The 23,342-nt window shown below is 56.1% G+C and overlaps 1 protein-coding gene across 6 annotated transcripts in view; it reads left to right on the top strand.

Moving 5' to 3' along the window:
- The first annotated feature begins 3,837 nt into the window (after positions 1–3,837).
- The window catches only part of TECPR1 (tectonin beta-propeller repeat containing 1), a 30,102-nt gene continuing 10,597 nt past the window's right edge, over positions 3,838–23,342 (top strand). For 4 of the 6 annotated variants that reach the window (XM_014795620.2, XM_087417546.1, XM_087417550.1 and 1 more), the window contains exons 1-15: positions 3,838–3,902; positions 7,350–7,697; positions 8,181–8,363; positions 8,634–8,756; positions 9,670–9,795; positions 11,905–12,079; positions 12,194–12,294; positions 13,991–14,092; positions 15,419–15,564; positions 18,086–18,573; positions 19,157–19,302; positions 20,221–20,376; positions 21,055–21,204; positions 21,319–21,476; positions 22,540–22,667. In XM_014795620.2, the coding sequence (XP_014651106.2) occupies positions 7,473–7,697; positions 8,181–8,363; positions 8,634–8,756; positions 9,670–9,795; positions 11,905–12,079; positions 12,194–12,294; positions 13,991–14,092; positions 15,419–15,564; positions 18,086–18,573; positions 19,157–19,302; positions 20,221–20,376; positions 21,055–21,204; positions 21,319–21,476; positions 22,540–22,667 (2,407 nt within the window). In that variant the 5' untranslated portion in view covers positions 3,838–3,902; positions 7,350–7,472. Of the gene's footprint in view, positions 3,903–7,349; positions 7,698–8,180; positions 8,364–8,633; positions 8,757–9,669; positions 9,796–11,904; positions 12,080–12,193; positions 12,295–13,990; positions 14,093–15,418; positions 15,565–18,085; positions 18,574–19,156; positions 19,303–20,220; positions 20,377–21,054; positions 21,205–21,318; positions 21,477–22,539; positions 22,668–23,342 lie in introns of those variants that run through there. The other 2 variants (XM_087417547.1, XM_087417548.1) reach the window with 2 other exon arrangements.

The raw sequence follows: 23,342 nt of genomic DNA, 5'->3' as shown, positions 1-23,342 counted from the left end.
GACGTGCACATGAACTTCGAGTTGCACTTTTCTACAGACAGTGTCTGCAAGTTTTCCTCTGCCAGAGATGGGGGAAACACCACAGTTTTGGCTGCTTCATCTAGCACCTTAAATATCACAAGGAAAAACAAATGTTGGAATTAATTTAATTAGCAGAGTGTAAAGGAAGTGGCTGGGTACAGTGTGGGTTACCCCGGGAGCTGGGCACTACTGGCTGAGTGGTGAGAAGGGGGAGCTGAAGCCAAGAAGAAGGCTGTCCAGGGTCCCGCCGTAGGAGTACCAGGCTCAGCAGCTTTACAAAGGGAGGAGTGACCGTAAGTAGAATTAAAAGTAAAAATACCATGAACCACATGTGATTAACCGTTTACTCCCAGCAAATAACAGTTTCCACTGAAAAATCACACAGTGGTTAACAAAGAGATATGCCATCAGAAAGAGCTTAGGGACAACTGAATCCCCTCTGTTTAGGACACGGAGAGCCTACTGGAAGCAGTGTTAGGAGAGGGCCAAGGTAGCCACATATGTTGCTGGTAGAGGTGGGGGATGAAACGGAGAGAGGGAGAGAGATGTGTGCAGGCCAGTTCTGCTAATCTCTCTGCCCTTTTTGCTCAGGCTCTTCCAACACTTCTCAATGCATGACTTACCCATTATCTGGGGGACTAAGGGAGGAATATTCATTCCTTTAATAAAAATTGAGTACCTATTATGTGTTAGGCAATTATTAAGCCCTGGAAATTCCAATATGAGTAAGAAAGTCACTCCCCTGAATATCTCACCTTGTGGTCAGGGAGATGAGAAAACAAACAATTACAGTACAATACGTGAGGGCTTAGAATGGAGAATGTACAAAGTATGAAGGCATGATAACCCAGGTCTACTTTCCCTTGGGTTCAGTAAGAGTTGAGCTTTGATCCCTTTCATGTGAGACTTAAGGCTGAATGATAACAGACAATGGAAGAAGGAAGGTGGGTAGGACATGTGGGATAGTGGGGGCTGTGTGGGGGAAGCCTAGAGGTCTGATGGAGTTGGGGAGGGCCTGTAGTAGTGAGTTCTGCCGACGCTGAAGCTTAAAGGTTCACGGGAGCTTGAGGAGAAACAAGGCTACCATGGCTACCAAGGAAGGTGGAGATAGGTGGGGAAAAGCCATTGGAAAGAGCCTGAGCTCTCTCCTGTAGCTGATGGGCAACCGTTCAGGGAGTTTAGCCAGCCCAGCCTGGCATCAGACCAGCCATCCCTCCCTGTCCTGAATAGCAGAAATATATACAGTAATGTCCGTCATCCTGAAAGCAGCCCTCTATCAATCATTTGGAATGGTACTGAACCCAGTTGTTTCTGAAGTGTTTCTGGAACTCTCACTAAGCAGTGATGCAAATGGCCAAGTGTCCCAAACCTGAATACACAGAGAGTATAATAATAACACTAGGAATATGTGAGTGCTCGCTAGATGCCAGGCACTGTTGTAAGTGCTTTTCATGCACCTTCTCGCTTCATCCACCCTCCAACCCAAAGAGGCAGGTGGTGGTGATATTCCCATTTTACAGATGAGGACACAGGCTCAGAGGCTGAGTGACTCACATAGTAAGTGATGGAGCTGGGATTTGAACCCACTGTGTCTGGCCCAGGAGAGAAGTGACAAGGCTAGAAAGGAGACGAAATAAGAAATGAAGGTTAAAATTAAAAAGCAGAGGGCCAGCCAGGTGGCATAATGGTTAAGTTCGGCACGCTCCACTTTGGCAGCCCGGGTTTGTGGGTTCGGATCCCAGGTACAGACATACAACACTCATCAAGCCATGCCCTGGCGGCAACCCACATACAAAATAGAGGAGGATGGGCACAGATGTTAGCTCAAGGACAACGTTCCTCACCAATAAATAAATAAATAATAAAATAAAAAAGCAGAAACGGGAATGAGAATTATCAATTGTGGTGAGGGCAGAAAAACGCAGACCTCTTGTCAGCAATTGAAAAGAGTCAGCTCTGCAAAGGCTGAAAGGACTGGGGGAGGGGGGCTGGGGGAAAGGAGGAACATGGGTCCCCAGAAGGCTCGCTGTGTCAGACCCTGAATTCAGGAAAACTGGTATTGAACTCTGTCACAGCATATAAACACTGCAAGGATCATGGACAGCTCCTAATTCAATGCCTTTTTTTAACGTGGAAACTGAGCCCAGAGAGGAGAAAAGGCTGCAAGGGGTCACAGACAGAACAGAATCCAGTTCTCCCTGCTTCCAGACTAATGTTTCTGCAGTCTAGCAGCCACTCATCCTCCTGCTAACAGTACCCAAATTTTCCTCTGAGGAACCATCTCCTTTGACTAGCTGAGCCCTCATGCTGTGCATCTTAGTTGGCTTGGGCTGCTATAACAAAAATACCATAGACTAGGTGGCTTAAAAAACAAACATTTTATTTCTCACAGTTCTGGAAGCTGGAAGTCCAAGCTCAAGGCACCAGCAGATCTGGGTCTGGTGAAGGCTGCTTCCTGGCCTGCAGACAGCTACTCTCTCACTGTATCCTCGGAAGGGGAGGGGGCATGAGCTCTTTTGTGTCTCTTTTTATAAGGGCACTACTCTTTTCATGAAGGCTCTACCTTCATGACGTAATTACCTCCCAAAGACCCCATCTCCAAATACCATCCCATTGGGGATTAGAGTTTCCATGTATGAATTTTGGGGGGACACAAACATATAGTCCATAACAACCCACATCTCCAGACTAAGCCAGTCCACAAATGCCATTCCCTCATGCACAAGCTAGGGTCAAGGTTACACACGACTCCACAAAGCCATCCAGGGTGAATCAGAGGCTTCTGCCTTTTCTCCCGTTGGAGTCCACCCCTCCGGGGCTTCTCCAGCCATCATGATCAGGGAAAAGCCAGTCCGCATCCTCAGAAAGGAGCAAGAACCAAGGGAGGGAAACTAGGTCCAAGTGACATTGTTTCAGCCTCTATGCCCAGCTGTGCCTGGCCTTTCATCAATCACATCCTTTTTTGTTTTTCTTTCTCCATCCTAACTTTGGAATAACACCACCACCTACCTCTGGGTTGTCAGGTGATGAAATGAGAGGGTGCATGTACAGCACTTACATCAGTGCCGGGCACTCAGTGAGCACTCACATATTAGCCACCTTGAATTAGCTTGTCTGTCACTGGCCACACAAGAGTCTGAACAAAACAGTGACCTGTTATTGCTACCACACCATGCTGTATTCACAAAATTACACGTTTCAAGGATTTCTCCAAAGAAGGTTAAGGCTTTAAGTTTGTGTGCTCAAGGGCGACGTTTCAGTTAGAAGGAAACCACCCAGACACCTGTCTGGATGTCCCAGGCCGAGCGCCCACACGCCGGCTCTCCTCCCTCCGGTCACTGCAGCGCCACGCACCCAGGCACTCTCCCGACCCGCCCCCTCTCCTCGCCTGCGGCCCCGAGAACACACCGCCTGCTCCGGCGGACAGGTCCTGGGGGGCGGCGGGCCGGGTCCTGGGGACCACGAGCAGGGTCCTGAGGGGCGGCGGGCCGCGTCCCGGGGGATGACGAGCAGGGTCCTGAGGAGTGGCGGGCCGGGTCCTGAGGGGCGGTGGGCGATCCTGAGGGGCGGCAGACCGTCTGCCGGCCGGCTTCGTTCCCGGGAACGCGCGAGAAGCCCGCCCCAGTGGACCGCCACAGCACTGACAGCGACGCGACCCCGGAAGTGGGCGGGCGCACGACCGCGAGGCCGGTCCGTGACGCGATGCGTCTCAGCCTATCGTGCGCGCCCGGCCTTCGCGTCACTGCGAGGCCGGCCAATGGGCACGGGCCTGGCTGCCGCTTCCTGCCCGCCTGCTCACCCCGCCGGCGGGGGAGGGCCGGCTCGCTTTCCCCGACGCCGAGAGGCATCGCCGCGACCCCGCCCGCCCAGCGCCTGCCTAGGTGAGTGCAGCGGCGGGCCCGGGCCGTGGGACCTTCCCTCTGCACAGGTTGGGGCGGCAGAAGGCAGCGGCGCCTCCTTCCCCGGCGGCTGCGTTTGCTCTGACACTCAGGGGAGGGCGGGGGGGGTTGTACTCGTGCTCTTTCCTGAGCACCTGGTGGAGCGCCGCCCCCGTCCCTGTGGAACGCAGAGTCAGGTGACGCCCCCACCCCAGCCTTTGCTCTGGAGTGATTTGGGAAACGGGCTGCTGGAGCCTGGCGGGTTTAGAGGATCGAGCTGCGAGGAGCCCTTCTGTCCCTCCTCTGGGCAGCGATGGGAGCAAATCTGCTTGTCGTGGGATTAGCGCGGGCAGATGGTCAGGGCCCTGCGCCGACTATGCTACTGGTGGCAGCGCAGGGGGCCCACCTGTCGCCCAAGTGCACGGAACCAGAATGAAACTAGGCTGACCCGCCCGCGATGATGCAGGGCAGGGGGTTCAAATTAAGGGCTGGCCGCTCAGGGCACCTCCTTCTCTTCAGAAAGGACTCAACTACCCTGCATGTCCGGCTGTTTTCTCCCACCTCTTTGGAGCCTGATGTCGCCTTTCAACAGCTGCTGCGATAGGCAGGCAGTAAGCGACCTTAGTAGCCAGGGCTCTCTCTGTTTGCACAGGTGGTGGGAGTGACAGGGTGTAATAGAAAAACAAACCAGCAGGAAACCTTTCAGGAAGGAGTCCTAAGGCAGACTCTAGGAAGTAAATGCTTCAGGAGCTCCCTTGGGACTGTGTTGCTCTCTCTACCACATTCCCATCCCCACCTTCCCTTGGGGACCTTTTGGTTTCTGAAGGGATCACTTAATAAGCCCATGCAGAAAGGCAGATGGTTCTGAGGGTGATGAGCAGGACTTCTTAGCGCAATGACTGAAAGTCCAACTGGAATTCATTGTGCAGAAGTTCTTGGTGAATGGGAGGTTGCTTTCTTGGAAGATGTTCCCTCCATCCCTTCTCCCCTACAAAACAAGAAATCCCAGGATCCTAGAATCATGGGCTTAACACTCCAACCCTCCTCTCAAGAGTCCTCCGACCCAGTGACCCGGTGTCCCTGGACAGGTTACCTGATCACCTCAGAGCTGGGAAGTGGCATGTGACGAGTTGCAGCAGCATTCTGGCAGAGGTGGAAAGGAGGTGTGGCCGACCAAGGATGTTCACCCTGTATCATCTTTAGCTAGGAAATGACTGGTGCCCAGTCACTCTGAAGGGACTTTGCAAACATAACCCCAACCTCATCCTTCCTCTGCAGTAGAGTCTTTCCTTAGCTGCCTGGAAGCTTCAGGCAGCTAGAGATAGAAATAGAAATAGAAATAGAAATTACTGCTTAGTCATTTCTCTGAAGGAAAGTGTATCACATACAAGTCAAAGTCACTATTCATTGAGCTCAGCCTGCAGACAGCCTGACTTAACTGGCTGCTTATATGGTAAACTGAGCTGAGAGCTGTCTTTGAAGATCGGATTTATATTAACATGACACTGTAGGAAACAACATCCCCCCCGCCCCAAAAAAACCTTACTTTTCCTCAGCAATTTATGATGAGGATTTTCAAACATACAGCCAAGTTGAAAGAATTATACAGTAAACACTCACATACCCACCACCTAGATTTTTACTTTACTTGCTTTATCACACACCTATCTACCTATTCTACCTTACTTCTAACCCTAAGTAATTGACGACATTTGGCTTCCCTGGAGCAGTATTTCCATCTCAGCTCAGGGAGCTGGTGTATGGTGGATGTAGGTAGTAGTGATCATCTGTAAAGTTTGGTTAAACACCCACTATGTACAGAACGCTGTTAGGTGCCGAGGAAATGAAGAGACTGAAGACTCAGGCTGAACAGAAAGGGACTTGATTTTTTTTTTTTTCTAAGAGATAGAAGATAAGTGGTAGTTTGTGGTTACCACAGACCAAATAGTAAAATGACATCAGTAACACTCATTGAGTTCTTGCTGGGTACCAAGCACTTTATTATAAGCTCTGTTCCTGTATTATCTCATTTAATTCTCACAAAAACTACAGAAGTATGTCAATAGTCCTTTCTATCTTTTATAGGTTAAGAAATCAAGTCACGGAGAGGTTAGTCAGCCTTTGGTGGTGCTAGAAAGTGATGGGGCTAGGCCCCGAATTCCAACAATCTGGGTCTGCGGTGGCTCTGGGCACTGTTAGTCACAGTATAGATGCCAGAGGGGGATAGTGGACACTCAGCCCTGACCAGGGAGGAGCAAAGGGATGTCTGGGGGTTGCCACAGCTCTTCCAGGGGCTCCAGCTCAGGCGCTGGACGCAGATCCCAGTTTTCAATGGCTTCAGAAGGCCCGTGTTCTGAATTCTCGTGTGGTTGACTGGGCCTTGGTGTTCCGAGGTTCTGTGGCAGGCCCCCCTGGGGCTTGCTCCCCTCTGCTGGTCAGGCTCCCTCCTGCTGTCTTTCTTCCTGTCCTGGATGTTTCCCAATGCTTGGCCCCTGTTCCTTCCACTTCTCTTCTTCCTGTTCCTTATCCTTCAGTCACTTCCTTTCCAGCCTGTGCTCTTTCTTCTTGGTGTTTGTGAGACACACTTTGTTTTGAAAGAGACTATTTGCCCATGGCAGATGCTCCTGTTTTCAGACGCATTTCATCCATGTTCTCACTCCAGTCTCCACGCTTTGTGAAGTACCCACGTGCCTCTGGCATGCTGCAGGAGTGGAACAGCAGGGCCCCAACTTCCAGGCGCCCAGACTTTGTCTGTCTCTTGGTAGCTCTGGTTTCCAAACCAGACTGGCGGTGTCCTCACCTTCAGGATCTTCCCTCCATCCTGGCCCTAGGGCAGTGTTTGGTCTTGGATGTGGGAGCCGCCCCGTCAGGCAGAGCTCCTCACTGCGATTCCTCCACTGCCCTTGTCCAGCTGCTCTGTTTTGCTGCCCTGGGTGTGGCCATGTGGCCCTACCGCAGCAGGAGGCTTGTCCCATCCAGAAGCCAGGGCTCCAGGAGATACTCCCCAAGGAGCAGCCCGAGGGGGTCTGGGAGGGAGAGTCACTAGTAGAGCTTATCAGTCTCCATGCCCATCCCCTACATAGCAGAAAGGAAGACAGAGAGAAAAAGAACAGGAGGGGAGAATGGCAGGGGAGAGGGACTGGGGAGAAGAGGGAGGTGGTCACACAAGGAGAGTGAAGATAGGACCCTCATATTCCCAGGCTCAGGGCTCCCACAGGACCACACAAGACTCTGGCTGGGGTGCCAGGCCCATGTGGATGACCCCACCAAACCCATACAGGAGGGTCATGTGGGCAGCAAGATGTGTGTATGTTTGGGATTCAGCTAAATCTATAACTTTTAATTTGTTCTTTTGACAGGAAAGATGACTGAATAATAATATTCATTAAATTTGGGGAGGTAGATACTCGGACGTTACATTTTTTTCTCTGTACTTTTTTGTGTTTGAAGAAAGTCCCCCTAATGAGAAGAAAGGAAAGGGAAAGATGAAAAAGGGCCCCAGACTGGGAGCCTGGGACTGCGGTCACTAACCCTGGCCCTCCTGCCGCCGATTGTCCCGCAGCTGCTGCCGCCATGCCCGACTCGGCGCTGTGGGCGGTGGATCTCTTCGGGAGGGTGTACACGCTCTCCACGGCTGGGCAGTACTGGGAGCTCTGCAAGGACACCCAGCTGGAGTTCAAGCGGGTCAGCGCGGCCACACAGTGCTGCTGGGGCATCGCCTGCGACAACCAGGTCTACGTGTACGTTTGCGCCAGTGACGTCCCCATCCGCCGCCAGGAGGTGGCCTACGAGAATCAGGTGGGATCCCGTGTGATTGGGCTGCTGAGTTGGTTGGTTTGCTGGGAGATAAAGCCCCCACACCCCAGACGCCTGGCCAATTCCCGCATTTGTTTCCTTCATTCTGCTTAAAACCCGAGTTGGGTAGCATCCCAGGGTCTTTGGGGCCAGAGCCCCTGTTGTGTCCTTACCAAGGCAGGCTTGCCAGGTCTGCACAAGGATGGGCTCCAGGCATTTTCCAGGAGCCCAGGACGGGGCTGTGACCCCCACTGCCTGCCCCGTGGGGCACTGTGGCCGGCCCTTTGGGGCCGGGTGGATGTGCTGGCTCATGATGAAGAGCCGTGGGGGTTGCTGATCCCTGAGTTCCAGGCAGGCCCTCTGCTGGCTTCCCATCCTGGGGATGAGCAGGAGGGCCTGCTGGCAGGGTCCCGCTGGCCCCTGGGAGGCCCCGGCTGCCCCATGCCAGCTGCAGGCCTAAGGCCCGTCTCTGCCTCCGGCCCTCAGCGCTGGAACCCCGTGGGTGGCTTCTGTGAGAAGCTCCTGCCGAGTGACCGCTGGCTGTGGAGTGACGTGAGTGGGCTCCAGCACCGGCCACTGGATGGGGTGGCACTGCCCTCACTGCACTGGGAGTGGGAGTCGGACTGGTACGTGGATGAGAATTTTGGAGGGGAACCCACCGAGAAAGGGGTAGGTGAACTCCATTCCCTCTGTGGCTCCTCCGTGGGGAGGGAGTGCCTTGGGCTCTGCTCGGCCCATCCCCCGCCCCCCGTGCTGTGCCCAGCGCCCTGTGGCTGCCGACCTCCACCTGTGCCCTGCTGCCCCCCGCTTGCTGCCCGGGATTGGAGGGGATGGTGCCCTGGGCATGCTGCTGTCTCCTTCCCTCTCTTCCGGCCTGCTCCCCCGCTTCCTCAGCTCTTTCTTCCCCGAGAGCCTCACAGAGCCCCCTTGGTATTTCAGGGGTGGACTTATGCCATGGACTTCCCAGCCACCTACACGAGAGACAAGAAGTGGAATTCTTGCGTGCGGCGGCGGAGGTGGATCCGGTATAGGAGATACAAATCCCGGGACTCCTGGGCCAAGGTCAAGCTGCCTGTGGCCTTGGGGCGGGGCAGGGCCCAGAGGGCAGTCCCGCTGTTGGGAGGGTCACATGGACCCTCACCCTCCCCTCCTCACCACACCTACCCTGAGACCTTGGCTTTGAGTTGTCTCCTGTCCCGGGAATACCATGGCACTGTGTGTCCCTTCATTTGGGAGATGGCCACGTGGGGAGCCGGGACAGCACAGAACTTGTCCTGAGCCGGGTCTCAGGCTGCCCTGTCCCAGATTGAGGCTCAGTCTGTGCACTTCCATCCCCTCCCCGTGGATGCCACTCTGGCTCTTGTATCATTCCCATGACCCAGAGAATCCTCCCAACTTAGGGACGCAAGGCCTGGACTGGGGTCCTACATAGCCTTGAATGAGAGGAAGGCCTCGGGCCCTCACCAGACCTCTCCGGAGGGTCAGTGCCATGAGGTGGGGCTGCCAGCCCAGCCTGCCTGCCCCTCAGGCTGAGAGCAGCCCAAAGAGCAAGATGATGGCCGGTCACGCAGGGCTTACACCACAGGGCCGTGTTCTGTGATCGCCCCCTTCTAGACGGGGATGGAGTCACAGCAGTCAGGTCACTGCAGAGCGCAGAGCCAAGTCCTTGCACATACATCTGCCTTCCATCCTGGAGCAGCAGTGACCACTCAGGGACAACAGCCCAGGCCTGGTGGCTGATAGAGGAAGGACAGGGCAGAGGGGACTTAGGGCCAGATGCCCTCTCTCCTGATGTGAGGAGGTCAGGCAGTGGTGCGCTGAGCTGGAGAATGGAAGGCAGCATGCTGAGGGCTTGGAGAAGAGATGTTAGAGGTGGGTGCGTGGCCAGGTGCCCCCCAGGAGGGAAGCAGTGCCGTCTACTGGCCCAGGTGGCCACAGGTCCTGACTGCCACTGCCTCCCACCTCCTTGTTTCAGATCCCTTCAAAGGATGACCCCAAGCAACTGCCTGACCCCTTCAATGACCTCTCTGTGGGAGGGTGGGAGATCACGGACGAGCCTGTGGGCCGCCTGTCCGTGTGGGCTGTGTCTCTGCAGGGAAAGGTAAGGCCATGTCCCCCTATGCCTTGGGCGGGAGGTGGCTGAGGGGGGTTGGCCACAGGCAGGAGTGTGGTGGGAGAGAAGCTGACCTTTCGGTGTCCTCCCAGAGGTGGAGGAAGGAGGAAGACTGCCCCTGAGACCTCCTCACCTCCTGTCCCCACAGCTGGGGCTTCCCCGAGCAGGCAGCATGTTACTGGGCTCCCACAATCCCCCCTCCTGTGAATCCTGCTCTCCTGTGGACCTGCTGGGTCCTGCTCCTCCCAGAAGCCTCTGACCCCTAACTCCCTGCCTGGGCCTGGCCTGTCCCTCCTCTGAGCCCCTGGAGCACTGATCAGTGCCCACCGTGGGCTCAGCTGCCACCGGTATTGTCTCCTCAGATAGATTCTGAGCTTTCTGCCTACTCCCTTGTGGTGCCTCCCACACAGCAGTCTCCGGGAGTATTGTGGATGGATGGGTGGGTAGGTGGGTGGATGGATGGATAGGTGGATGAGTGATGGGTGGGTGGGTGGGTGGTAGATGGATGGATGGATGGATAGATAAGTGGATGGATGGGTGGGTGGATAAAGGGGTGGGTGGATGGGTGGGTATGTGGATGGATGGATGGATAGGTGGATAGGGGGGTGGGTGGATGGATTGGTGGATAGAAGGGTAGATGGGTGGGTATATGGATGGATGGGTGTGTGGGTGGTGGTTTAGAGAGAAGAGGAGATCCTTCTCTCAGGGAGTTTGTGAACTAAGCAAAGAAATAAAACCAACCCCTGGGGGCAGCAGTGACAGAGCTGGTCCTGCATGCAGGTGCTCCAACTCTTTAGGCATGGTTTTGGAGTGTACTTGATGACTTGGAAGAGTCACAGTGGGGTTTTTTTTGTGTGTGTGTGAGGAAGATTAGCCCTGAGCTAACACCTGTTGCCAATCCTCTTCTTTTTGCTGAGGAAGATTGGCCTTGGGCTAACATCCGTGCCCATCTTCCTCTACTTTATATCTGGGACACCGCCACAGCATGGCTTGATAAGCAATGTGTGGGTCCATGCCTGGGATCCGAACCTGCGAACCCCGTGCCACCGAAGCAGAGCACGCGAACTTAACCACTACGCCACTGCGTCAGCCCCCCACAGTGGGTTTTTATCAGCCTTACTTCCAGGGTCCTGTTTGGCCTGGGCTTAGGTCAACCCACAGCTGTTTTCTCTGAGCCATGCTAAAGGGTGGTGGGGAGCTGGCCCGGGACAGAGCCCCTACAGAGGGGCCATGCCCACCTGGAGACAGAGAGGGGAGAACAGGGGTGCCAGAGCAGTGTTTGTGGTCACCACATGCCAGCTGTGGGGCACTGCTGCCCTGCACCACTCCTGTGACCCATAAAAGGTGTGACTAGGACCCTGGGCACCGGGAGGAGCTGGGGAGACAGCTGGGCCCCCAATCCAGCAGGTAGCAGAGGGAGGCTGCCTAGGCCTGGTTCTGCAGTGCGAGCTGTGAGGGCGAGGTGGCGGGGTTGGGAGGCCGTGGTCCCCAGTGTGGAGACAGCTCCCAGGAGGGAGTCCCCAGCCCTCCTGGACCACACGGCAATGTGCAGCCTCCACCAGATGAAATGAGCCAGTTTGGATGATACAAGCAGGTGGCTCAGTCTTAAATATTTGATAATGCTCATTTTCTTCACATTAAGGAGAAAAAGAAGTGGATGTTTTAGACATTACTATGAAAGGGATTTGGGGGTTTTCCCATTTAATCGCTGGGGACCCTGACTTCCCCTAGAGACGGGTGTCCTGAGAGCATGCTGCCACTAGGGGGCGCAGGATACCTCGGCTGAGGCTGGCGTTCTCACAGCGGCACGTGGCTGGGTGGGGAGGTGTTCTCACAAGCAGATGAGGCCACGGGTCTGTCCCCTAGGAAGGCCGAAAGGGTTTGCGTTTTTTAGCAGGGGCGGGGGTCATCTAATCTGGCAGTCAGGGTGAGTGAGTTCCAGACAGTCAAGGCATCCTGGTCCCCGGTCCCCCTGAGACTCCATGCTTGGCCTGTGCTGCTGTGATGCAAATGCAGCTAAGCTTGGGCAGCTGGCTCAGCCACAGAGCCCTGGCCTAACCCCGCCTGACCCTCCCTGTGGTTTCTGTCACCTCCCAGGTGTGGTACAGAGAGGATGTCAGCCACCCCAACCCTGAAGGCTCCTCGTGGTCCCTCATGGACACCCCAGGGGAGGCAGTCCAGATCAGCTGTGGGCCCCACGACCTCCTGTGGGTCACGCTCTGGGAAGGGCAGGCCTTGGTCCGGGAAGGAATCAACAGGAACAATCCCAAAGGTGGGCATTCCGGGGCAGCCCTGCACCCGTACTGGGAGAGGTGGGGGACGCCCAGCTTCTCCCCAGCGCTCTTGCTGATGGGGGCTGCCTGCACTTCCTTCTGGGGCTGAGTAGGAAGTTCCTGGTCCGTAGTGGAGCCTCCCACATCTGAAAACGGGATCATGCACGTCGCAGTGGGAGTTGGCGTGGTCTGGGCCATCACCAAGGACCGGAAAGTAAGACGGGGTCGCTGGGGGCTGGGCCTGGGGCTCCGTTTATTGTTGAGGGTTGTGTGGTTTTTTGTTCCTGTGAGTGTGGTCCAAACCCTGTAGAACAATCTGGCATCAGCCAAGCACAGTGCATTTTCTGTTGTTGACGTCACTGGTAATCTCCAAGATGTTTGGTGCCTGCAGAATTCCCCCTCGCCCGCGTCCCCGTCCCAAGGGTAGAACAAGTTTATTTGTCACTCAATAGGCCATGACATTTCAAATAATCAGAAGCTAATTTTCTGAAACCCTCGGCTAACTGAATGCCTCCCTTTGCTCCTGGCCAGGGTTTTTCATTTTTACTTTATTGGAGGCAAGTCCAATAAAATAAGTTGATTTCAGTTTGCTTCCATGATCTCTTTCAACCTCACATCAAGGGCATCCTGTAGCATCCAGGGGGAGGGATCACCCACACATGTGAGTCTGTCTTCAGTGCTGGAGGTCCCCAGGCCTCAGGCCACCCCCTAACCTGAGAAAATACAGATCGATTGTCCCCCCATGGGTCCCCAAACACCCCACTTCCCAGAGACCACAACTCCTAAGGCCCTCTCAGAGCAATGGATTAAATGAGCAGAAAATTGTATTCATATGAGCAATTTGCTCAGTCTTCAGAAAAATATTTGTGCAAATTTTCTTTGGGTTAAGGAGACATTTTAAATGTTCTAGAAATTTTTATAAAAGAGATTTGAGGATTTTCTCGTTCAACCGGTCACCCCCCGCCCCCACCGCCCCGTTCCACCTCAGGAATTGTGGTTGAACAACGTTAAGTACTAACAGCACACCATCCTCTAAGGGTCTGAGAGCTGATGGGGCCTTGCCCAGGCCACCACCCAGGGTGGGTAAGGACGGTCGTGGGGGAGCGCAGCGGGGGCCAGGGCGGGGGTGGAGTGGACCACCAGGTGAGCCTCAGAGACACAGGTGGGCTTGAGGGAAATTTGGTTGAATTGTGTATATTTTTACAAGTTGACGTGAAAAAAGTATTTCATAAAGCACTAAGAATAGACCCAAAATATGTTATTTATTCTAATAATGAGCTTAGAAAAATGGTTTTCCTAAATGACATCATTAAGGCCGTTATCTTACATAGAGACAAACTTGATTGGACAAAATGGCGTTGTCCTAGCGTCAAGCGTGAGCTAAGGTGGGGATTGCACAGAGGTCCATGGCGGGTAGGATGTCACTGGTTAGACTCACAGGTCAGCTTCTAGATTTGAGATGCAGTATGTGTCCTGCCCCCCCAACCACCGCCCATAACCCCCTCCCCGCTCTAACTGTCTGCAGTGAAACAGCTGACACCTGCTGCTACCGCCTCGTGCCAAGAGGTGCTGAACTGGTGGAGAGGGTTCTAGAAAGATTCAGGCAGCCTTGTCTCCTGAAGGGGCAATGCCCTCAGCCAGAAAATGGATGAGAAGCCACCAGGACAGGAGTGGCTGGGGGCAGGTGACCCTCAGCCCTGTGGGACGGTGCCAAGCCCAGAGGGAGATGCGGCAGGGGTGTGGGAAAAGGGACGTGAATGAGTGTTTCCTTTCTAAATGATGTGCCGTGCTCATTTGTGTTGTGAACCAAAGGATTGAATTATTCGTTTGTTCTTTCTGAGCCTTAAAAAAAAAAAACCCTCCATTGCAGTGGCCCTCCAGGGAGGTATATTTATCTCTGACTGTCGCAGGTGTGGTTCCGCAGAGGCGTCAACTCTCACAATCCCTGTGGCACCAGCTGGATCGAGATGGTTGGAGAAATGATGATGGTGAACGTGGGGCTGAACGACCAGGTGTGCACGTAGTTCTGAGCCTGGGTTCCCGGGGGTGGGGTGGCAGCTCAGAGAGAGTGGAGGTCTCAGGATGGGGGCTCCTGACGCTTCCCGCTGTCCCTTCCCACCGGGCATGCCCATGATGCCGGCGCAGGCAGGGTCCCAGCGCCTCCGCACACTCCCAGCCTGTGAGGGCACCCAGGGGGCTGGTTCCGCCTGGGTCTCCAGACCCCGCCTGTCCCAGGTCACTCCCCCAAGGGCCATCAGAGCAGTGGCAGTGAGCAGAGGTCTGGGAGAGGGACATGCATCCTGGAGACTGGAAGAGTTTTGTTGAGAAATATTTGGGCAAAATCAGATCACCAAGTGAAGGGTGAAATGGATCTTCCCAACTTTGTAGACGCGGTGTCTCTTAAGCATCACTTGTAGAGTCCGTCCAGCGTAGCCTCCTTCCCGTGGGTAATGAGCTTTGGTTACTTTTAAGACTCAAGGTGTGAAGGTGACACCTCCACCCGTCGCACTACGATAGAAGCTCTTCCCAGGGGGCTGCTGGCCTTTTCTGTGCCCCAACACCCTCTCCCACCTGCCCTGGTGACCTGGACATGCAGCGGTCAGGGGTGGGTGAACAGGCACAAGGTGGTACACGCGGGGCCTGAGCATGGAGGCCAGCCTGCCAGGGCCAAGTGATGGAGGCGCCACAGCCCTCCCAGCAAGGCCACCTGGGGCCACGTCTCTGCAGACCCTGGGCCCTCCAGCTGCCCAGCACACCTGCCTTCCTCAGTGCCCAAAGGCAGAGGGGAGGGGACCTGCCCGGCCACCTTTCCCACAGAGAATGGGGTCAGACTCAAGGAGGTTATTTTGTATCTTTAAAAAGACCAGGACCATCCTCTGGGTTCGCTTGGGGAGCAGCTTCCTTCCCACCAGAGGCTACGTGGAAGAAGGGGACATGGGTAGACTTTGTGTCCCGGCTCAGTGCCCACCGGACCACCACTTCCTCCGGACCCTGTCGCCCCACAGTCCTGGGTCTGCCTGAGGTCGGGGAGGCAAGACAGGGTCCCTGCTCTCCTGGGCTTGGTGCCGTGCCCTCCCCCAGCCCCCTCTGGACTCTCCTTCCTGCATTTGACTTCTGCACCCACCCGTGTCTACCCCATCGACCTTCCCAGCCCTAACACACATGTGCACGCATGCATCTCACTGCACATATGCGGGGACTCCTGCCTGCCTTTGCAGACGTGTCCTCCAGCCTTGGGGTACTCTCCCCGACCCCGTCCTACCCCCATGCCCCCTAAAGGGAAGGGAGCCCCCGGTCTGCACCAGCCTCCCACCTAGCAGCACCTCTCTCTGTTCCAGGTCTGGGGCATCGGCTGTGAGGACCGGGCCGTGTACTTCCGTCAGGGCGTCACCCCGAGTGAGCTCAGTGGGAAGACGTGGAAGGCCATCGTCGCCAGCCGAGAGTGTGACCGGTCGCACTCTGGCAGCTCGTTGAGTCTCCTCAGGTGATCCAGGGGTGGCAGGGCATGGAGGCGTTGGGTTGGGAAGGGCTGTTGGAGGCCTCGGTGGGCAGTGTCCAGCCTCTCCCTCGGGGCATTGGGCCTCATCCCATGCAGGAGAAAAGCAGGTTGTGACCCACCAGAGCCACAGTCTGTGGGGTCTCCTCCTTCCTGTGCCTGGTGTCCTGGCTAGGCCCGAGGGTGTGGGTGGGAGGTGACAGGTGAGTGAGGCTGCAATGTCCATCCATGTTAGAGCTGGGGGTCGTCCCTGAGCAAGGCTGGCCTGTTGGTTCTGAAGTCTCGAGGTCTGGGAGAGAAAAGGCTTCTTTGCAGGGTGGATGCTTAGGCCCCTCTGTCAAAGGAAGGCACGGAAGAAGGTAGAGCGTCTCTAGTCTAGAGCTGGACCTCAAACTTGGGCAAGCATCAGAATCGTCCGGGGGGCTTGTTCTGTCAGATCTCCAGGACCCACCCCCAGAGCTTCTGATTCATAGATCAAGGTGGGGGCCAAAGTTTTGCATTTCTTGCAAGGTCCCAAGTGTGCGCTGCTGCAGTTCTGGGGACAATGCCTTCAGATCTGTGGGTCTAGAGAGTATGGACAGAGGAGTCTCAGCTCTGCCCACTGGCTTTTAGAGTGCAGGCAGGTGACTTAGCATCTGAGCTGGAGACGCCTCAGCTCTGCCAGTGGAATGCCCGCAGTGCTCACCTGCCCAGTCACGTAGCTCACGGAGCCTTGGCTCGGTGTTCTGCGGCAGACCGCATTCCCGTCTGCAGCTTGGGCCCTCCCCAGACCCTGATCCACATCCCTTTGTTCCTGCAGCTTGGTGGTCACCATACTGTTGCACTGCCGGCCCAGAGGGCCAGGGGCCAGGCAGGGTGTGCCCACAGTGACCTGAGGGTTTAGTCTCCTCAGCTGGTAGTTCTCAAACTGAACAGCACATTGGAATCAGCTGAGAAGCTTTGGAAGCTACTGGTGCCAAATCTTCATTACCTTGGATTTGGCAATGGCTTCTTAAATATGACACCAAAAGCACAAGAAACAAAAGGAAAAATCGGTAAATTGGACTTCATCAAAATGAAAACTTTTGTGCATCAAAGGACACTATCGGGAAAGTGAAAAGACAACCCAAAGAATGGGAGGAAATATTTGCAAATCATATATTTGACAAGGGCTTAGGATCTAGAATATATAAAGAACTCTTACCACTTGACAGCAAAAAGACAACACAATTTAAAAAGGGCAAAGGACTTGAATAGACGTTTCTCCAAAGTAGATAAGCAAATGGCCAACATGCACACGAAAAGATGCTCATCTTTTCATCCACCATTAGTCATTAGGGACATGCAAAGCAAAACCAAAAGAGATACCACTCCAGACAAGATGTGGAGAAATTGGAACTCATACCCTGCTGTGAATGTGAAATGGTGCAGCCACTTTGGAAAATAGTCTGGCAGTTTCTCAAGAAGTTAAAGATATTGGGGCCGGCTCCGTGGCTTAGCGGTTAAGTGTGCGCTCTCTGATGCTGGCGGCCCGGGTTCGGATCCCGGGAGCGCCCCGAGGCACCACTTCTCCGTCCAACGTGAGGCCGAGTCCCACGTACAGCAACTAGAAGGATGTGAACCTATGACATACAACTATCTACTGGGGCTTTGGGGGGAAAAACTGAATAAATAAAATCTTTAAAAAAAAAAAAAAAAAAAAAAAAAAAAAAAAAGAAGTTAAAGATATGATTCAACTATTTCACTGCTAGATACATACCCCAAAGAATTAAAAACAGGTGCTCAAACAAAAACTTGCACATGTTTATAAAAGCATTATTCATAACAGCCAAAAGGTGGACACAACTCATATGTCCATCAGTGGATGAATGGATTAATAAAATGTGGTATAGCCACACAATGGAATATTATTCAGCAGGAAAAAGGAATGACGTACTGATATGTGCCACAACATGGGTGAACCTTGACATCATCATACTAAGTGAAAGAGGCCAGTCACAAAAGTCACATATTGTATGATGGCATTTATCTCAAGTGTCCAGATTGGGCAAATCCACAGAGACAGAAAGCAAATTGGTGGTTGCCAGGAGGTTGAGGGGAAAGAGGAGGATGGAGAGTGAGCCCTTAATGGGTTTCCATTTGGGGTGATGAGAAGGTTCTGGAACTACGTAGTGGTGGTAATTACACAATATTGTGAATATACTTAATGCCACTGCACTGTATGATTTAAAATGGTAAATTTTACGTCACGTGTATTTTGCCACAATAAAAAAATAATACTATTGCCAGATCTCTACCCCTGATATATTGGTACAATTGCTCTGGGGTGCGGCCTGGGCGTCAGGACTGCTCTCAGTGCCTAGGCGTCCCAGCTCCCCGGGAAGCGGGGTCTCTGGTGTGCTGCACAGAGAGGCTGTGACTTGCCCAGGGTCGCACAGGTAGTCAGTGGTGGAGCAGAAGAGCCAGCCTGCCTACTGCAGGGCGTGTTCCTCCCTCAAGGGAGTCACAGGTCTGCCCCCTTTGTTCCCAGCGCTGGCTGCTTCTTTGGTGATGAGGTGAGGGGCAGTGGCGAGTCCTGTGTGCCAAGTGACACGGATGCTTCCTCGGACGCCGAGAGACCGGGGCCTGACCCGCCTGTCCCTGCAGAGTCTCTGGACTGTCCCAGGAACCCCAAGGACAGCTTCGCATCCGGCCCAGGCACCAGCAGGACTGCAGAGCATACTGTGGAGGTTGCCAGCCCGGCCACTCAGACCCCCAGGCCCGAGCCTCGCCCTGGCCCAGCCTCCACCCCAGCTGAGCTGCCCTGGACCAATATTGACTTGAAGGAGCCCAAGAAAGCGCCCAGCTACTCGGCTGCAGGCTTTCCTGAGACCACCGGCCTCTCCTCACTGGAGGTCCTCCCCCTAGGCTTGGAAGAGCCCTGCAGTGCCGACGACCGCCCCCTATGGGCCTGGGTGTCAGGAGGAGGCTGTGCCGTGGAGGCCCACTCTATGCTCAAGTGGTTCTCCGTGCATTCGGGTAAGGGGGGTGTCGGCAGGCCCAGCACCCCAAAGGGTGATCCTGAGGGAGGCGGAGCAGGCCCACTGTCCTGTCTGAACGTGCCCCCTGTGCTTAGCCAGTCTGTCTGCAGCCTTCCGAGACCAGCCGGTGCTGTCATAAGGAAGGGCACTGGCCTGGCGCCCTGTCCCCTCTCCCTGTCCCAGCAGTGGTGGCCATTCTGGGCTGAACTGGGGGGACATCAACTTTCCTATCAGGGTGAACGGTGGCAGGGAGCTCATGGGACGTTTTACAGAGATTATGGCTTTCTAGCAAGAAAGGGCTGATTAAAAAACAAAGAGCCCTGGGGCCGGCCCCGTGGGGTAGCAGTTAAGTGTGCACACTCCGCTGCTGGCAGCCCTGGTTCGGATCCCGGGCGTGCACCGAAGCACCGCTTGTCAGGCCATGCTGTGGTGGTGTCCCATATAAAGTAGAGGAAGATGGGCACGGATGTTAGCCCAGGGCTGATCTTCCTCACAAAAAAAACAAAAAAAAAGAGCCCTGGCCTGCTCCCCAGCTGTGGGCCGGCCAGGCGCCTGGCCCTGAGGCTCTGGCTGGCCCGCAGGCCTGTCCGCCTCAGTGCAGACGCTCTCCCTGTCCATCACGCCGGCCCAGACCGCCGCCTGGAGGAAGCAGATCTTCCAGCAGCTCACGGAAAGGACCAAGCGGGAGCTGGAGAACTTCCGACACTACGAGCAGGCCGTGGAGCAGGTGGGCAGCCCCTGCACGCAGTTTTTTTCGGCGGGCATTCATCGAGTGCCTGCTGTATACCAGCCCTGAGGTGAAGTGGGAGGAACAGATAGATGGATGCGTCCATCCCTCTGTCCGTCCATCTTGGATGTGAAGCCGTCCCTTCCGGGCCCGTGTAGATTCAAGGATAAATGAGTCCATTCATTTATTCATCTGCACTAAAGAACTCTGTTCAGGCCCCACTGCGTTCCAGGCACAGTGTAGGCCCTGGGGACCCGAAGACACAGCAACCTCAGGAGGAGGCGGTGGGGGGGAATCACATCATCCTCTCCCAGCCCAAGGGAACCCCTCATGCCAGACAGTGTCGTGTTTTATTGAGACGAGGGAAGACAGGGTTGAGGGCCATCTCGGATCCCATCAGGCAGAGCCCATTCGCCAGAGGCCCACAGTCAGAAGTTACACGAAGCACGTGGCTAGTGTCACTCAGAGGACCTGGCTGCGTCTCGGCTGGTGGTGCAGAAGCATCTCGCCAGCAGCTAAGAGTTGGGCCTCCAGGGACAGGCAGGCCGGGTGTGCATCCCAGCTTTGCCACTGACTCACTGTGTGACACTGGGCCAGTCACAGAAGCTCCCCGAGCCTCAGTTTCCCCATCCAGAACATGAGGTAACAGCGCCGATCCCACAGGCTGTTTGAGAATGAGGAGGTTATTTGTAGGCGACACTGGCTTGGGGCCTGGCACCTGTCAGGTGTCCGATAGCATCACTTTTGTCATTAGGGTAAAGAGGGGGAGCTGGGAGTGCCAGGCAGGAGCCCCTGGCGAGGCGGCGAAGGGACCAGGGGTCGGGGGGCTGGGAACTGGGTGCACACAGGGCCGGAGTCTGGGAGCCCAGGGGCCTGCCTGTGATTCTTCTCCTCTGCCCTTGCGGGCCCGTGCCACAGTCGGTGTGGGTGAAGACGGGGACCCTGCAGTGGTGGTGCAACTGGAAGCCCCACAAGTGGCTGGACGTCCGCGTGGCGCTGGAGCAGTTCACGGGGCACGACGGGGCCCGGGACAGCATCCTCTTCATCTACTACGTGGTCCACGAGGAGAAGAAGGTGCGGTGGGGGTCCCATGGCAGGGAGGTGCCCGGGGGAGGGGGGTGCAGGGGAGGGCGATGCCCGGGGGCTGCACAGGAGAGGGGGTACCTGAGGGGTACGTGAGGGGGTGCAGAGCTGGAGGGGCACAGGACTGGGCCTGGGACACCAGCCCCAAGGTGCCGGTTGGGGACCGGCGTCTGGCATCTACAGGTGCTGGCCCCTGGTGGCAGCAGTCCCCGCCAGTGGCGGGCAGGTGTGTGCCAGCCCCCGAGAGCCATCTCCGCACTCCGAGCAGCTGCAGACAGGCTCACGTTTCAGATGGGAAGTCAGGCTCAGGGACATAAAGCCACTCACCCCTCCCCACGGCCAGCATGTGACAGGGCTGGTGTCAGAACCCAGTCAGTCTGACTCGAAAGTGCCCTTGTCAACATCAGAAAACATTTCTTTAAGATGTAACTAAGGCATCTGCTCATGAACTAGGCTTCCATACTGGAACATGCTTGGCCCCAGAGACCACCACTGAAACCCATACTCCTTGGGGGACCCCAAGGACCAGCTCTGTGGAATTGGGGGTGACCCAGGCCGTCCCTGTCCATCCACCATGGTGGGGCTCCCCCAGAGGCCGGCCTTGTCCCCAGCCCCGTGGGTCTTGCTCTGTCACTGGGGACAGCCCTGCCATCCGCCCTCTGTGCACAGTACATCCACGTGTTCCTCAACGAGGTGACAGCGCTGGTCCCCGTGCTCAATGAGGCCAAGCACTCCTTCGCCCTCTATACCCCCGAGAGGACCCGGCAGAGGTGGCCTGTGCGTCTGGCTGCCGCCACTGAGCAGGACATGAACGACTGGGTGAGTGGGCAGTGGTCCCCAGAGGCCAGGGGTCAAGGGGCAGTGGTCTTGGGGTGACCCAGCCTCAGCCTGCCACCCACCCCCTTCCCAGCAGTGACTGTCTCCCCACGCCAGCTCGCCCTGCTCAGCTTGTCTTGCTGTGAGAGCCGGAAGGTCCACGGACGCCCCTCCCCACAGGCCATCTGGTCCATCACCTGCAAGGGAGACGTCTTCGTGAGTGAGCCCAGCCCCGACCTGGAGGACCCCGCACACCTGCTACCCTGCGACCAGATGTGAGTCGGCTGCGCTCAGGACGGGGCTGGGGCCTGCCACCCTCTCCAAGCACCCAGAGATGTGGTTCAGAAGGGAAGGCCGCAACAGGACCACACAGGGCCTCACTTCCCGCTGGCCAGCCACAGGCTTGACTGACTGGTTCCCAGGCCCTGAGTCCTCCTGGGCCTGTGTGAGGACCCCAAGCGGGGACGAGAAACCTGTCTGGGCTCCGGGCAGGTTGGCGCTGTCAAGCAGCTGCTGTGTGTTGGGGGAAGAGGGAGGGATGGCTCTGTAGGCAGCATTTAAAACCACAAGATGGAGTGAGGCTGCCCATGGGGAGCAGTGTCAGCAGAATCCCGGGGCATCTGGCATTTTGGGTGAGGAAGCGGAGGGGGACCCAGCAGGGGACACAGTGCTCCCCATTCTATCCTGAGGCTGCTCCCAGAAGGTCACCCAGAGCCCGTGAGGACCAGGGGGATGTAGGTGAGACCAGGAGGCCCTGCTCAGGAGGGGAGAATTGATGTGTTTGTCCACCCTTTGAGGCCCTGTGTGCCTGGTGTCCAGTCAGACAAGTCAGACGACCTCTGGTGACAGTGGCAGGGCCTCAGCCCGCAGGAGCATGACCCAGGTGGCAGCTGCTCCCTGCACTCTGCCCGGCCAGGAGGCCACACTGTCACCATGCAGCGTGTTGTGACGTCCTTTCAGTCTGCTGGCCCATGTTGTGGCTCGTCTTCCTCCATGCCGTGGCATGCCCGTCCCAGACCCCAAGGGGCAAAGGGAACATGGGCTGCTGACCTCACCCCCCATCTGCATAGCTCCGGGCATCAGCGGCTCCCGAAGCGCTCCCCCCGCCGCCCCGCAGGGGGCCTGCCCATCTCCTGTGCCGACTCTTGGCTCACCTTAGCTCTGATTAATACCCGATGGGAAGTCCAGCAGTTTCCGGCATCCTTAGTAAAGGCTGTTGTTTGGTGACTGAAGACGAGTAACGTAGGGCGTCCCCAGAGGCCAAGGGCCAAAGGGGGTCGAAGGCTGGAAAGCCCTGCTTGGGTGCATTCCTCCCTGCCCTCTCTCCCGTCCTCCCAGGTTCTGGCGGCAAATGGGAGGCCACCTGCGGGTGGTGGAGGCCAACAGCCGGGGCGTGGTGTGGGGCATCGGCTACGACCACACGGCCTGGGTCTACACGGGCGGCTACGGCGGAGGCTGCTTCCAAGGTGAGGGTGGCCCATGCACCATGGCTGGCAGGACCAGCTTCCCGAGTCCTGCCCATGCCTTCCCGGGCCAGTCCCTCCTCTAATGCTTCTGGCTTCCCTGCCCCATGCCGGAGCCGCTGTCCCAGTGTTGACTCTTGGTTGACGGCTGGCTGACAGGTGACCTTCGCCACTGCCGGCCTCCACAGGGGAACAGTCCCAGGGCCAACCCATGAGGCGAGAGAGCCTGGAGACCAGGCCTTGTCTCCGACCTGCCTTCCTGGGCACCCATGGCTGAGCTGGGGCCGTGAAGGTTCTAGAAAGGCAGCTGCCAGGGGCCTCCAGCATGTCCAGCCCCTCATTTCACAGATGAGCCCTCAGGGCACATTGGGGCAGCTCTAGGACCCCAGTCTCCTGATTCCCAGGCCTCAATTCCAAGCCCTCTTTAGGTGGGTCATGCCGTAGGGGATGAGAGCTTGCTGAACCCCTGTGGGATCCCTGAGTTCTGGGAGGTAGAGTCCCTGTCTCTCCCCTACTGTAAATGGAGGCAGAAACAAACACTGAAATGGGACATGCCACAGTCCACACGCCCCACAGTGGGGGGCGGCTAATCCTGTACAACTGTGGGTCCACTAAGACCACAGGAACACACATCTGCACAGGCCTAACAGCTTCCCCATTTGTGAGGTGGGAATTATT

This window comes from Ceratotherium simum, chromosome 26 (genome assembly GCF_057802395.1).
Source record: "Ceratotherium simum simum isolate JZ-2026a chromosome 26, ASM5780239v1, whole genome shotgun sequence".
Classification (NCBI taxonomy): domain Eukaryota; kingdom Metazoa; phylum Chordata; class Mammalia; order Perissodactyla; family Rhinocerotidae; genus Ceratotherium; species Ceratotherium simum.
Note: the sequence above shows the minus strand (reverse complement) of the source record. Positions and strands in the feature narration are given on the sequence as shown.